The 14,334-nt window shown below is 36.5% G+C and overlaps 1 protein-coding gene and 1 long non-coding RNA gene across 21 annotated transcripts in view; one reads left to right on the top strand and one right to left on the bottom strand.

Moving 5' to 3' along the window:
• The window catches only part of cdca2 (cell division cycle associated 2), a 48,343-nt gene extending 42,348 nt beyond the window's left edge, over positions 1–5,995 (top strand). For 19 of the 20 annotated variants that reach the window (XM_087252245.1, XM_087252239.1, XM_087252247.1 and 16 more), the window contains 3 exons: positions 1,749–1,823; positions 2,067–2,232; positions 4,340–5,935. In XM_087252245.1, the coding sequence (XP_087108371.1) occupies positions 1,749–1,823; positions 2,067–2,232; positions 4,340–5,205 (1,107 nt within the window). In that variant the 3' untranslated portion in view covers positions 5,206–5,935. Of the gene's footprint in view, positions 1–1,748; positions 1,824–2,066; positions 2,233–4,339 lie in introns of all 20 variants that reach the window. The other variant, NM_001082823.3, reaches the window with a different exon arrangement.
• Positions 5,996–9,003: 3,008 nt separating this feature from the next.
• LOC147843894 (uncharacterized) lies at positions 9,004–12,615 on the bottom strand. The gene is made up of 2 exons (XR_015491042.1): positions 11,073–12,615; positions 9,004–10,546 (listed from the first exon to the last, which is right to left on the bottom strand). It is a non-coding gene; the product is annotated as an uncharacterized LOC147843894 (long non-coding RNA).
• Between the last annotated feature and the right edge of the window lie 1,719 nt (positions 12,616–14,334).

Here is a 14,334-nt window from a genome sequence, read left to right as displayed (position 1 = left end):
AGATAGATGGATGGATGGATGGATGGATGGATGGATGGATGGATGGATGGATGGATGGATGGATATTTTAAGAGAATTTACCATTAGAAGATCCTTAAAGTGCTAGCTAATCCGAAAATTTTAATTCTGTAATCATTTACTCTCAATTGTTCTAAACATTTGAGATTTTTATTTTGATCAAAACAAAAGAAGATAAAATGATGATAACCTGTACCATTAACTGTAGGTTGTGTGCAATCACATGGTTCTGGTGACACACAAAATTGATTTACACCATATTTTAAAGGAGATCTAGATAAAAAAAAATAACCACATATGTTGTGCATGATTCTTATATCATGAAGAGGTCTGAGTTTTCTTCTGAACTAAAATATATTTGCCTGTCATCGAGTTGGTAGATACTGTAAAAGCTGTCACATGAAAAAATACTATAGAAAATACTAAAGTGTTTGAAAGCATATACTATAGATAATTACTTGAATTAAACTGTCGTAGTTATTATATTGTTGCTGTGGTACAACACAACTGTAGTAATAAACAAATTATTTCGCAGGCTTCAGTTTTCTATGCTATAATGCTACACTAATGTGAGGCACAACAGTTTACACTAACATTACAGTATTTATTATTCATATATTTATACATTCATTAACAAAGAGTTGTACAGATTAATCACTGTTCTATGTGGTTCAAAAACATGTTTATTATAAATTACTTGTTTTTTTTTTACATGCGGATATCTTCCAGACATCACGAAATAACAGATAAAAACATTCAAGTGTGGATGCATAGTCTACATTATTATTTTTGTAATAACATTTCTTTTTTGTTCGGTCGATGAACTTATTATCAACAAACATTCACCGCTGCTGCACATCTCGATGTTAAGGTTGTTTATTCTTCCGAAACAACAATAAAGACTTTGATTATTGCGAAACGAGACAGAGCAGCGATTGCATGACAGGGTACGTTAAATTCTCCTGAATTTTGTATAAGTGTGGTGGTGTATGTATGATTTTTTTATATAACACATTAACATATGATTCACGTAGCTAGACCTGTATATATTCTTTATTAGTGCTGTCAAATGAATTATCGCGTTCAAAAAATTTTTGTACACATAAATGTATTGAATAAAGGTTTATTTATTATATGTCAGACAGATTTTTTCAACTCTTTATGAGCAAAAACTATTGAAAGTCTATAAAAGCTGTTCAGCATTTATTTTGGCTGATTTAAACAATTACAAACAACACAAAACAAACATTTTGATGTTCTGATAGTGATTTCTATGTTGAAGAATCTGCCCTCCATCTGAATTTCGAGCGTCATCGATGACAACATGTGAAAACCTATAGTATTTTTTTTTTTTTATGAGAGTCAATGGGAGTCTATCTTTTTGTGTGTGTTCAAAACCATAAACTTACTCTTAAAGTATTGGAAACACTTAAGGGAGAGTAAATAGTGAGTTTCCCAAGTTCATTTATGAGGGAAATATTCTTTAAGCCATGTATTTTTTATTTTCTTTTTTTTATCTGGCATTCAAACAATTTGTTGTAACATTGTTATTTCAAATAGTATCATCAAAATATTTTACCTTTATTTGACCAAACTTCCTTTTTAACATCCTAAAACTGTATCCATGTGTGAAATTGTAAGATTTTCAGTGTGCCTTCAAGGCTTGAAAAAAAAAGCATCGAAAGGATATAATTTCAGTCATCCAGCTCAATTCTGTTCTTCTGTTTCAGCAACCAGCCGAGAGTGAGCCTGAGAAAAGGAGAAGCTCACGTACAGCAGCAGTTTCTGCTTCAGGAAAGATGAAGGTATGAAGCTTAAGAAGTGGATTTATACTTTTTAAGTCAAGCTGACGTGTGATGAGTCTTGGTGAACGGGAGCTTTTTAAGCTCTGATTATTAACGCTCGAATCAAACTGACACTGAGCCTGAAATAAAAACACTAATGTGGCTTGGACTTAGCATTTAATATAAAAATAGCATCAGGCATGATTTCAGATGTCTGGAGCGTTTTTGTGTTCGTGTTCATCACTACAGCTTTTTGACTTTCAGAAAACGACAGGAGCAAAGAGAAAATTTGGAAATAAAGAGGTGGATCGTTCTCTCTATGGGAAAAGAGACTATGCCTCAAAAAACCCTCTGCTCAGCCCCATATTTGAGACAGCGTCTACCAGTTTCAACCTCACACCAACACAAAACCAATCAGGAAAAATAACAGGTATGCTTGTCTTGAAGGCCCAGTGAATTTTTTTGATGTTAGTTTTAAGGATATCTATTTGCTGGTGTGCTCCATAACTGTGGCAAATTCAATTCAATTCAGCTTTATTTGTATAGCGCTTTTACAATGGTGATTGTGTCAAAGCAGCTTCACATAAATGGTCATAGTAACTGGAACAGTGTGGTTCAGGTTTTAGTGTTTAAGTTCAGTTCAGTTCAGTTTAGCTCAGTTCAGTGTGATTTAATCATTACTGAGAGTTCAAACACTGAAGAGCAAATTCATCGATGCGTAGCTCTACCAGTCCTGAACCATGCGAGGCAGTGGCGACAGCGGAGAGGGAAAAAAAAACTTCACCTGATGGAAGTGAAGAAAAAAAACCTTGAGAGAACCAGACTCAGTTGGGCACGACCATTTTAATTTCTCCGCTGGCCAAAAGTCTTGTGCAGAGCTTCAGTCAAATCTGTGGTTATAAAATATAAAACTGATATAAACATCCAGAGCTTAGATTTTCACTGAGTGGATCAAAGATTATTTATTTATTTTTTAAGTCACCCTATGGCTGGGCAAAAAAAAAACGTATCGGTAATTATTAACAGTACACCACTGTCAATAATAATTTGTAAACAAAAGTTCGGTATGAAGGCTATAGTTTTATTAAAATGTGTCTGCTGAGCGCACACCTTGGAAGCAATGCCAATAAGTTTAGCGTGTAAGTTTGTCATTTCCAATGAAGGCACATGACTTCCACAGCGTGCACATGCCCATGTGACGCACACACATTTTCCAGGTAAACCTAGTTAAAAAACATCTAAACTTTTCGAATGCCTTGAGCATACCACAGTTCATGTAAGTAGAACTAATCAATCAGCTTCATATTTTGTTTGGAATATTCACATTTCAGTAATAACGGTAGACTAATTACCTCAGACAAACACACTGCATCCAAACACTGCAGTGCTTTTTACTTTTCTCCATAAACTTGTATTGAAACTGCAGCAGTGGGTTGTCTGTTTGCCATCTTCTGAGACAATGGTTTGCCTAGTAGAAAGAAGTCAGGGGAGCACAAGTGCAAAGCGTATTGAATATGAAAGAAGCCACATGCTTGCACTTTTCAAGTCTAAGTTTTGGGTTGCGCCATTTTTACTGTCAAAATAAAAACACATGTGAAAATGAGTGCCATATAGTAGCAGTTAAGAGATTTTTAATAAAAAAAGGATGTCGCCAGAGTGGCTTTTTGGTTTCTTTTCTTGTGCACATTAGCCACTAGCGCCCCATCTGAAAGATTTTTTAGCATAGTGGGTAATATAGTCATCCAACTTCACAATTTTTAATGTTGCAGTATGTATTTAAATAATCATGGCTGGTTCCTTTACTTGAAAGCTCAGATTTGATTATTATAATTTCTTTTGTTTACAGAGTTTGAGGTTTACTGTATCATTATTATTTACACCATACAGATGGTAATCTACCTTTACCATTGCACACACTTTGTAACATTTATTTATCAAGTTTAAGAGTCTCTTTAACACTTAGGGTTTTTTGTTATTTATTTTATAAATCATTTATTAAGAGATCAGATATTTTGTTTAAATATTTTGCCAGATAGATTGTTTAAAATATTCAAAAATTATGGATACCAAATGACATAAAACAAATCTTTGTTAAGAAATTTGCAATATCGCCCAGCCCTACGTCACCTCATACTTCAGTATCTCATCCAATCTTGACCAATTAAATACTAGATCTGACATGCCCTGTCCCCTTCAAGACTCTTCTCTTTTGCTTTTCATTTTTTTAGCTTGAGCTTGAGCTTAATCAGTCTCACTGGCAGAGTAGTGATAAAAACTAAACGCTATTGGCAGTGGGAGGAGCTGTCCCACCCTATCTTTCAGTTGAGAGTACACAAAACATTGAATAAAAGATGCACTTCATGGCACCTTTACATGAATAATTTATGTTCTTGATTTGATCTTAAAGAATTGGCCTGATGAAGATTGTATTTTCATTTTTCAATCCAGTGCAAAAGAATGCAGCTATTATAGCAAACAGCTGGATTATTTTAGTGGTCTAAACCACCGGATGTGAAAGTTTTCTTCTCTTTGCACAGATGGAGACCAAAATGGGATTCAGAAACCCAGTGTTCCCCAAAGTAAGACACTTCGTCCCGTGGTAGGTCTGGGAACTGCCAGTACATGGACCAATGAGTCACCAAGCTCCATTATGACAGACTCGGATATAAATGTGACTTGTTTGGAACACCAGGATCTTGCAGAAAGACAAAACTCTAGGTCAAAAACCTCTAAAACTAAACGAGACTCAGGGAGACCAGTCCGCCAGCGTCGTAGCTCAGGTGCAGCCAAGATAAAAAAGCTTGACAATCCAACCATTGACTCAACTACTGAATCAGATGCTGAAACTGTGGAGCAAGACACAGAGAGCCAAAAGTCCGCTGAATCAGCAGGTATGAGCTCAATGTACCATCATGAGTGCTCTGAGAAGAGGGAAACTGCGGAATTAATGAGCTGTGAGGAAGCAATTGAAGACTCTGTGAGCACTGAGAGGCTAGAACAGAAGACACCCAGCAATAAAAGACCTGGACAGGGTCAAAAGGTGCAGAAAAGTCCTCATGTAATGATCGATGTTGTAAAAGTAGACGAGATGGCTCTATCTGAGGGCATTGCATTAGAGAGCAACACTGGACCCGCAGAGTCTGATTTGGCACCCTGGCAGCAGGCCGACTTCAACATTGATGACATCCTTAAGCCTGTGGGGAAGAGTCGAGGTTCTGTGCGGCGCAGCTTGAGAAACCGAAGGAGCATGGACCTGCAGGCTGTGGGTCTGGCCTGGGTGGATCACACCTCACCAGAGCTGGTTAAAGCAAGTCGAAGGAGGACACGCGGAAGACTCAGTGGTGTTTCTGAACCATTCATCCCTCAACCCTCTGAAGAACTAACAACAAACTTGGGAGAGTAACTGGCTTTCATCCTCTGGTGTCAGTTTAAAGGAACACTTGATGGTTTTCTAGAAATAGGCTAATTTTACTAGTAGCCTAGAGTTAAGCAGTTGAGTATTACCATTTTTTAATCGATTTAGCTAATCTTTGGGTCTGGTTGTACCACTTTTAACCTAGATTAGCATAAATCATTGAATTGGATTAGACCATTTTCTTTAAAAAAAGCTATTGATAATTGTCCTATTTATTAGCCTGACTATTCATGCACTAAGACCACAGTGTAACTATGGAGTTTTATTGTACTACAAAGTTTCTTGATTATTTTGCTGGAATGAGAGCATAGTTACTAGTCATGTTGACCTAGAAAATAGCTCTTGGCTTTGGTACATAACATATCTACATAATAGTCAAGTTTTAAATAGGAGATTTGTTTTGCTAAATTTGTTTAATCCGATTCAATGATCTATGCTAAACTAAATGAAAAGTGCTCCTGCCAGATTGGATTTAAAAATGGTACAAATCAACTGTTTAACTCTAGGGAACTAAAATGAGCCACCTAAAAAAAAGTGCAGCTTTCTTTTAATGATCATATTATAAATGAACTTTTAATGCATCTTATTTTGCATATGAATTGTTTTAACTTTATATTGGTTCTTTACTGTTTTTAGTGTTTACAGATCACTCCTGACTCTTAAGAAGATTGCATAATTGTTAGATTACTTCTGCTCATTAAATCTTCTCTTGGATGAATGCTGCTGTTTGAAGGTGATTTCCCTGTGGCAATTATTTAGTTTTACATAAACACCAATCCGTTTGCTTGGGTTTTTTTTTTTTTTTTGCTATAAATGTACCTGCTTGACACATTTTAGTTATACAATACTATGTTTCAGGGCTGCACAATATTGGAAAAAATCTGACATTGCGATATTTAATTTTTCTGCAATTTATATATTGCAATATGAATACAGTTTCAACATATATGACTGGAATAGCTCTATTTGGAAAGACATCATTCATTTAGATTGACTGGGGTGATTTTTTTAAGGGTGTAAATCATGTAAAAATATATATATAATTACAATAGAGCAATGAAAAAGTTAAATAAACAGTGCTTTATGATTTTCTGCAAAGTCAAACAGTATTCAGGTACAGAAATTGTATAGCATGCATTGTATTGATTCAGTAAAAGTACAATTAAACTTACAAATACAAAAAAAACTCTGGCCAAATGCTTTAAACAGTCTTGAAGTACTTTTAAAACACATGCAAATAATAACGTTTCACTCTGTTATGCGTATACTTTGCTACATTTCCACAAATGTCATGTATTCTCAATCCCTACTCAACGTTGCATATTCTCCATTGTGACCATTGTGGATACACACATTACAAATCGATGCTGAAACTATTGTTAACTATTGTGCAGCCCTCCCATGTTTGCATCCACATGTTCAGGCAAGTTTTATGAGGCTTGCTTTAAATATTGCATGAATGAATGTTAGGAAAACATATCTGGATCATTTCAACACAGAAACATGGGGAAAACATTACTTTTTTGTTACCTGTTGTATTGTTTCAGTGTCATTTAGTTCTCTTTATTATTTTTTATTCCTATTTCTAACAAAACTTTCCCTGTTATGTTCTGAAAGGGATAGTTCACACAAAACTGGGAATTGTGACCCTTATGTGCTGTTGGGGATTTTTTCATACACTCTGGGGTGATTTTGAGTCGTAATTTAACCAAAACTTTTTCTGTGTTTCAGATAGCAGAATGATTGTTAGGGTGCACTCATTATACTATCCGAACTGTGCCCAGGTGCATTTCTCGGTTCGTTTGGGAAGTGTGAGTGCTCTGATTCGGGCTCAGGCACGGTTCTGTTGGCCGGCCCTGGCCCATTTGGAAGAGGTGTGCCAGAGCACAGTTCACTTGGGCTTTGGTGCGGTATGCTGGTAGTGTGAGTTTAAAGCGCACCTGAGCCCGAAACTAAAGACGAGACTTGACTTTTTAGGGACTGTTTTGTATGGATTTATTAATCATTCTGACTGTTCAATGAACCGGTACTGTTTTAGTTTATTAAGGATGCAAACACCTCGCTCCACGACAGCTGAACCTTCAGCAAACGTGTACATGCAGCACAAGGACTTTTATGATTATTTACTTCACTGTGCTGAGCAAGAGCGCTTCTCAACTGAACAGCGCATCATCGATGACATAAGCATGCTTAGGCTCGGATGCAGTGTGAGTGCAGGCCATCAGGAAGATGAGAGGGGGGGACAAGCATGCTTTGGCATGGTTCAAGTTAACTCTCATAGTGTGAGTACGCTCTCTCTTATTGACATCTTATTTTGACACGTTTTCAGAAAATGCTACACTCTGGGCGAATTTACTACTACCCTTTTGTTATGTTCAGGCTGAAAACATCTACTGATTTAAACTGCTGTAAAAATGCATCAGATGAATATGTTTTTCAATTTTTTCTGCATAAATCTGTTAATCAACCTCAGTTCTGATCAAAACTACTAAAGTGCTTGGAAAATGACATGACTTTAACTCTTTAATTGCCAATTTCACGAATTATGTCACTGCTTTTCTTTTAAAAAGCACACAAAATGACATTTTCAATATAAAGATAATTGATAAAAAAAAGTTTTCCCTGTTGGGAAGAGGTCAAATGTGTAATTTTTACTATTGTTCATCCGTTGCACCATTCTTTTTTTTTTTTTTTTTTTACCTGGAATATAACAGCATATTTAAAAGTGTGAGAGTGACCTTCACGCACTTATCTTGATGTGTCTGAGAACATCAAAATATGCAATCTCAGAACTACATGGAGTAAACAAAAACAAAGACTGCATTTATGCACCACCAAATGTGGTTATAATTGAAGTTAATGGGGCAAAAACCAACAGTAAATTAGAGAGAAAAAATGAAAATCTAACAATGCATCAAAGCCAATGTGGTTATTAATCGTTCAAGACTGTGATAAAAGGGGAACAAATCCAGTCCACAACTACTTTTTATCCTGGAAAATGTAATTTTGAGTGGTTTTTTTTGTTTGTTTTTTTTCCACCAAATCAGTGGCCTAATTTGTGATTTTGGCGATTAGAGTTTAAATTCAGAATTTTCCTACTAGTTTTGATTAGGACTGAGGTTGATTAACAGTTTTGTGCAAACAAATTTGAAAAACATTTATCTGATGCATTTTTGCAGCAGTTTACATTACAACATAACAAAAGGGTAGTCAATTTGAACAGTACACAAGGGGTTAATTATTAAGTTACTTGACCTTCACCTGATTCACCTGATTCTTTTTTTTTTAAACAATTTATTAATATTATTTTATTTATATATATTTTTGAAAACCTGTAACCATCGACTTCCATAGTCTTTGTTTTTCTACTCTAACACATTTTTCAAAATTTCTTCATTTTTTTGTGTTAATCAGAAAAAAGCTAACTAAGTTTTGGAACCATTTGAGAGTGAGTAAATAATGAGTACGTTTCATTTTTGGGTGAACTATCCCTTCAATAATACATTTATTCAGGATTTTTTGTGTCCAGACTTGTTGACAGCATTCATGAAATTCGCATCACATACGTCAGTCAGTTATACTCAAAACAGTTTGTAATGGGAGCAGCATTTCAGCATGCTTTTGAAGCCTGATATACTTAGTAAGGTTTAAACTGACACTCTTCACAGTTGTGCATTGCACCTGTAATAGCGGGTCATGCTGCGAAAGAGTTAGCTGTGTTTAAAGCTAATGGAACATTCAGAGAAATGTCTCGAGTGAACAGAGCACAATAGGACTTCACCAGAATTATTTACTACAATTAAATTTATTTACCATTTCAGTGTCTCAACACAACTGTCAATACTTCTAACCAAGCTGGAAATAATTACTCTAGCCATCTGCAGCAGATCATCATGATTCATCGCTGTTTGTTTTTAGCACACATGATGTTTTATGTGAATCAATCTTCGGCAGTGCTGCTGTAGTGTGTCCATGGGAGAAATAGCACTGCAACGGCGTTTAAATATTAATGTCCTGTAGACTGTCTCCAATTTCAGAGATCCAGAGGCATTATATGAACATGGACTTACACCTGTGCTTCATGTGATCGATGGCTCATCACAAATCGTTCTTTTCCCGGTGCAGCTTTAAGATTTGCTACTATTTAGTTCGATGGGTTTAAAGTAATTCATACTAGGTTTAGCTAGATGGCTTTCTTCAGCTTTTTAAAAGAACACTGCCATCTAGTGGAGGTATTATGTTAGGCCTTCACATGCTCACAAAGGGCATTCACACTTTCTGCACTCATTCTGCTGGACTGTTTTGAGAATGCATACTTGGATCATGAATGATTCTCTTTGGCCAATAGTTTGGGAATACAATTCCGTGGCCCTTGATCTGCTACAATAAATCAGTGATAACCTAAAGGTCGGAAATGAAATGTGATGCTAAGGTCAGCACATTTGATTAGTTGTTTGTGCTGTGCATTTACATGAGATAGATAGATAGATAGATAGATAGATAGATAGATAGATAGATAGATAGATAGATAGATAGATAGATAGATAGATAGATAGATAGATAGATAGATAGATAGATAGATAGATAGATAGATAGATAGATAGATAGATAGATAGACTGACAGACAGACTGATTGATAAATAAATAAATGCATAGACCGACAGATGGATGGATGAACAGATAGATAGAATGAACGATGGACGGACAGATAGATAGAATGAATGAATGATAGATAGATAGAATGATAGACGGACTGATAGATAGAATGAAAGAACGATGGATAGATAGATAGATAGATAGATAGATAGATAGATAGATAGATAGATAGATAGATAGATAGATAGATAGATAGATAGATAGAATGAAAACTATGAACAGATAGATAGACAGACAGACTGATTGATAAATAAATGCATAGACCGACAGATGGATGGATGGGACAGATAGATAGAATGAAAGAACGATGGACGGATAGATAGATAGAATGAATGAAATAATGATAAATAGAATGATAGACGGACTGATAGATAGAATGAAAGAACGATGGAGATAGATAGATAGATAGATAGATAGATAGATAGATAGATAGATAGATAGATAGATAGATAGATAGACAGACAGATTGATAGATAAATGCATAGACCGACAGATGGATGGATGGACAGATAGATAGAATGAAAGAACGATGGACGGACATAGATAGTTAGAATGATAGAATGATAGACGGACTGATAGATAGAATGAAAGAACGATGGACAGATAGATAGACAGACAGATAGATTGATAGATAGATAGAATTAAATAACTATGGACAGATAGATAGATAGGTCTGTTGGAATTTCTGTGTGGAGTTTGCATGGGTATCTTCCGAAGACATGGTACAGGTGAATTGGGTAGGCTAAATTGTTTGTAGTGTATGTATGTGAATGAGTGTGTATGGATGTTTCCCAGTGATTGGTTGCAGCTGCAAAAAACATATGCTGGATAAGTTGGCAGTTCATGCCGTTATGGTGACACCAGATTAATAAAGGGACTAAAAGCCGAAAGAGAATGAATGAATTTGAAAAATGTTGGTGTGTGGGACCCATCGACCTCCAATAACCTTTAATCTTCAACATTTCATTTGTGTTTAACAGGAGAGAAAGATTTTGAACAAGGATGAGTAAATAATGACCATTTTATTTTTGGGTGAACTTCCCCTTTAAATGCTCCAGTTTCCCTCACAGTCCAAAGCCTTGCGGTAAAGGTGAATTGGGTACGCTAAATTGGCTGTAGTGTTTGTGTGTGAATCCAGGAGTGTATGAGTGTTTCCCAGTGATGGGTTGCGGCTGGAAGGGCATCTGTGTAAAACATACGCCGGCTAAGTTGGCGGTCCATTCCGCTGTGGCGACTCCTGATTAGTAAAGGGACTAAACCGAAAAAAGAAAACGAATGAATGGATGAATGCCTTTAAATTGAATAGGGTGACTAAAGTCTACTGGTAGTGGATGTTGGCGTTCCCTTGACATTAATTGCCCATCATGGTGGTGTTTGCATGTGCACCAGTGTTGGGGTTAAAACGATTTTGCTAAGTTTTTTTTTTTGGGCTGTGAATGAGGGAAACCCCTCTCCCCCATCCCGCAGGCCCAGAGAAGGCAGCTTAGCACCAGAACAATAGGGTCCTTTGACCAAATTGAGGCCCTTAAGACATGTGGCCTCTTGTCACCGTGGCAACACCCCCTGCCCCCCTCCACAGGACAACCTATGAGCTGACAGCTGGAGAGAGAGAGAGACGAACAAAAATGAGTCCGTCTCATTGAGCCTCCCAACTCTCTCCACTTTGTTCTGCTCCATTATTTTCTCGCCTACACTCGTGCTTAGCGTTGAGCGCCTGTCCCCGTCTTCCTTTTATTTGTTAATAATGCATCCATTTCAGATCCCTTATCGCCTATCACCGCTTCCATCTTTAACTAGATCCTTAACAGAAAGCCTCATGCAACATTGATGATCAGCGTCTCGTACCACTATTAGATTAAAGTGGTCCCAGGTCAAACGTTTGAGCTGGTGGGCTGGATATTTACGTTGTCCAAGTGTCATCTGCTGCGTCGCTGAATTATTCACAATGTGTGTTTCTTGTCTGTTCTGTTGGACGTAACTGTCACTTTCATTACTGTATCTCGGTTATTGTCATAAGAGCCACTATTGACGTATTAGCTTTGTTTTCTGTCATCATTTTTCTGTTTCGGTTCTGCTGCCGTTACGTTTGAGCAACAGTTTGAAGATAGTTTGCTAAGCAAGATTAAGTTAGATAAACTATATGTACAGTGGGGAAAATAAGTATTGAACATGTCATGTTTTTTCCTGGGAATAATATTTCTAAAGGAGCTGTTAACATGGAGCAGTTAACGTGGTATTGGTCTATCAAACCTGATCTTTGTTTTGTATTTTTTATTGGATTCAGATCAGGTGATTGGTTGGGCCATTCTACAGCTTGATTTTCTTTCTCTGAAAGCATTTGAGAGTTTTCCTGGCTGTGTTTTGGATCATTGTCTTGCTGAAATGTTCTCTCTGGTTTCATCTTCATCATCCTTGTAATGTAGAGTTGGACTAAAGCAGCTAATATTTACACTGACACGGGCTGAGGGTTGCTGAAGAACAACTCAGAGATTTCAGCTGCTATCTGGCATTTAAAATAAGTTGGCTCTTGAGCAGTATTTGCCTAAAATAAGTTTAAATAATGCAATTAATAAGAGTGGAAATGTGTCATAATTAAATTATATTTACACCAGAGTTCATTTTTGAGTGTGATGGAATAATATGTCCTTATTTATTACTGATGCTCAGAACAACATATGTCCTCAATGTTTGTCCTTTTGTCTTGTTTATTGTTAGACCTAGTTTGTCTTAATTGAAAAGCACAAAAAAAAAAAAAACATATAGCAACAATCAAGAAGCAACCTAAAACTGACTAACAACTGCCTAGAAACAGAAAACATCCAAACAACGGTCTAAAGTAACCACTTAGAATTGCTAGAATAGGTGCCTAAAACCACTGAGGAGACCCTGGCAATTGACATGGTGAGTACTGTTTTATTTTCTTCATAAAATGTGCATGTGTTTTCTTGCTATTCTTTCTGTTAGCCACATTGGTCAATATTGGATATTTAATTGTGTATGCCCATTTCTGCCGTTTGGTTTCATATCTTTCAAAAATTTATAAAATAATGATAATTAAAAAACACTTTTAAAATATAATATATTAATATTAATTTCCAAATTGTTTTTAAATAGTTTTGTTTGTATGTTTGTTAAATTTTACTGGAGTTCTTGTACATTTTTTTGTCCAAACAACATATATGAGTTATGAGTTAGAATGAAATGTTAGTTTGGATTTATTCTGTAAACTACTAATGAGATTGCATCTAGATTTTACAATTTCAACTCTGGCATGTTTATAGTTATTCATAAACAATATAATACCAATGATTCACTTAAGAAGAGTTATGAAATCAATATTGTGTTGAATAACCTTGATTTTTCAGTCACTTTAAATAAAATATTGAATTTGAGTTGAATAAATTGTCATCTTCTAGGGGGGGACTCTAAATTGCATTTTACCAGTTTACTTAGATCCATATGGGTGTATGCATGTAAATAGTCCATGAAGTGGTAGTTAATAGGGTACTGATGCACCTCCAACTGAAACTGAATGTTGAGTAGGGGGCGGGGCTTTCTTTTTGCACATCATTCCCTCATAGCAAATTAATGGTAGGCGGGGCGTGGTAAAAAATAATGTGGCTGAAGCAGTCAAGCTGACATCATCAGAAAAGTTCTGCACTCTAAACGCAGAAGCAATTGTCAGAATTTGATTGAAGATCACCAAAACAAAATAAAATTGCATGGATTAATTGTTCACCTAAAGTATAACAACGTGCTCTAGCAAAAAATAAACATTGCAAATTTAATTTTCGCACATGCTTTAAGGTTCATACTTGCATAAAGTATTTCTATCTGACATTTACCTGTTTCCTACCCTTCACAGTATGCAGGCCGACTCCTTCAGGAGCGGTATGGGGTTAAATATCTCACTAGAGGCCACAATGCAGCGATAACCCAGAGAAACATCTGAAGAACTCTCCAGGAGACCAAGCACCGCTACGTTTGGAAAGGAACCTACAAAGTTAGTGTTTGCAGCCCAAAGATCCCGGATCATTAGTTTCCCAGCAGCCCAAAGGATCGGAAACAGCAGGGCTGCCAGTCTGTGCTGTGTTTATCTCTTTGAAATGTGCTCTCTTTACGTCAAATCATATTCCTTGGCCTGTGAGCGAGTACCTGAGTACGTGAGGAGGAGGATGTGCTCGCAGTGTCTCTCCATTGGGACGGACTTCAGTAGAGGGATGTGGAACCCATGCCTGCTGCTCCATTATTAATGAAGCGTTGAGTCCTCGGCACACTCACTCACTGCTGTTGCTGCTGCCGAAAGATGACAATGTAAGAACTTTGAGCTCTACAGCTGCTGCAGCGATGTCTCCGTATGACTGGTTTTGTTTGCTGGGGTGATACCAGTGCCTGTGCCAGAATTTGATGGTTTTTGTGAAGAAGTTTTCATGTTATAGACGATTTTGAGGGATGTAAACA

Source organism: Danio rerio, chromosome 5 (genome assembly GCF_052040795.2).
Source record: "Danio rerio strain M-AB ecotype USA chromosome 5, GRCz13ab, whole genome shotgun sequence".
NCBI classification, from domain to species: Eukaryota; Metazoa; Chordata; class Actinopteri; order Cypriniformes; family Danionidae; genus Danio; species Danio rerio.
This window is presented reverse-complemented; position numbering and strand designations above follow the sequence as displayed.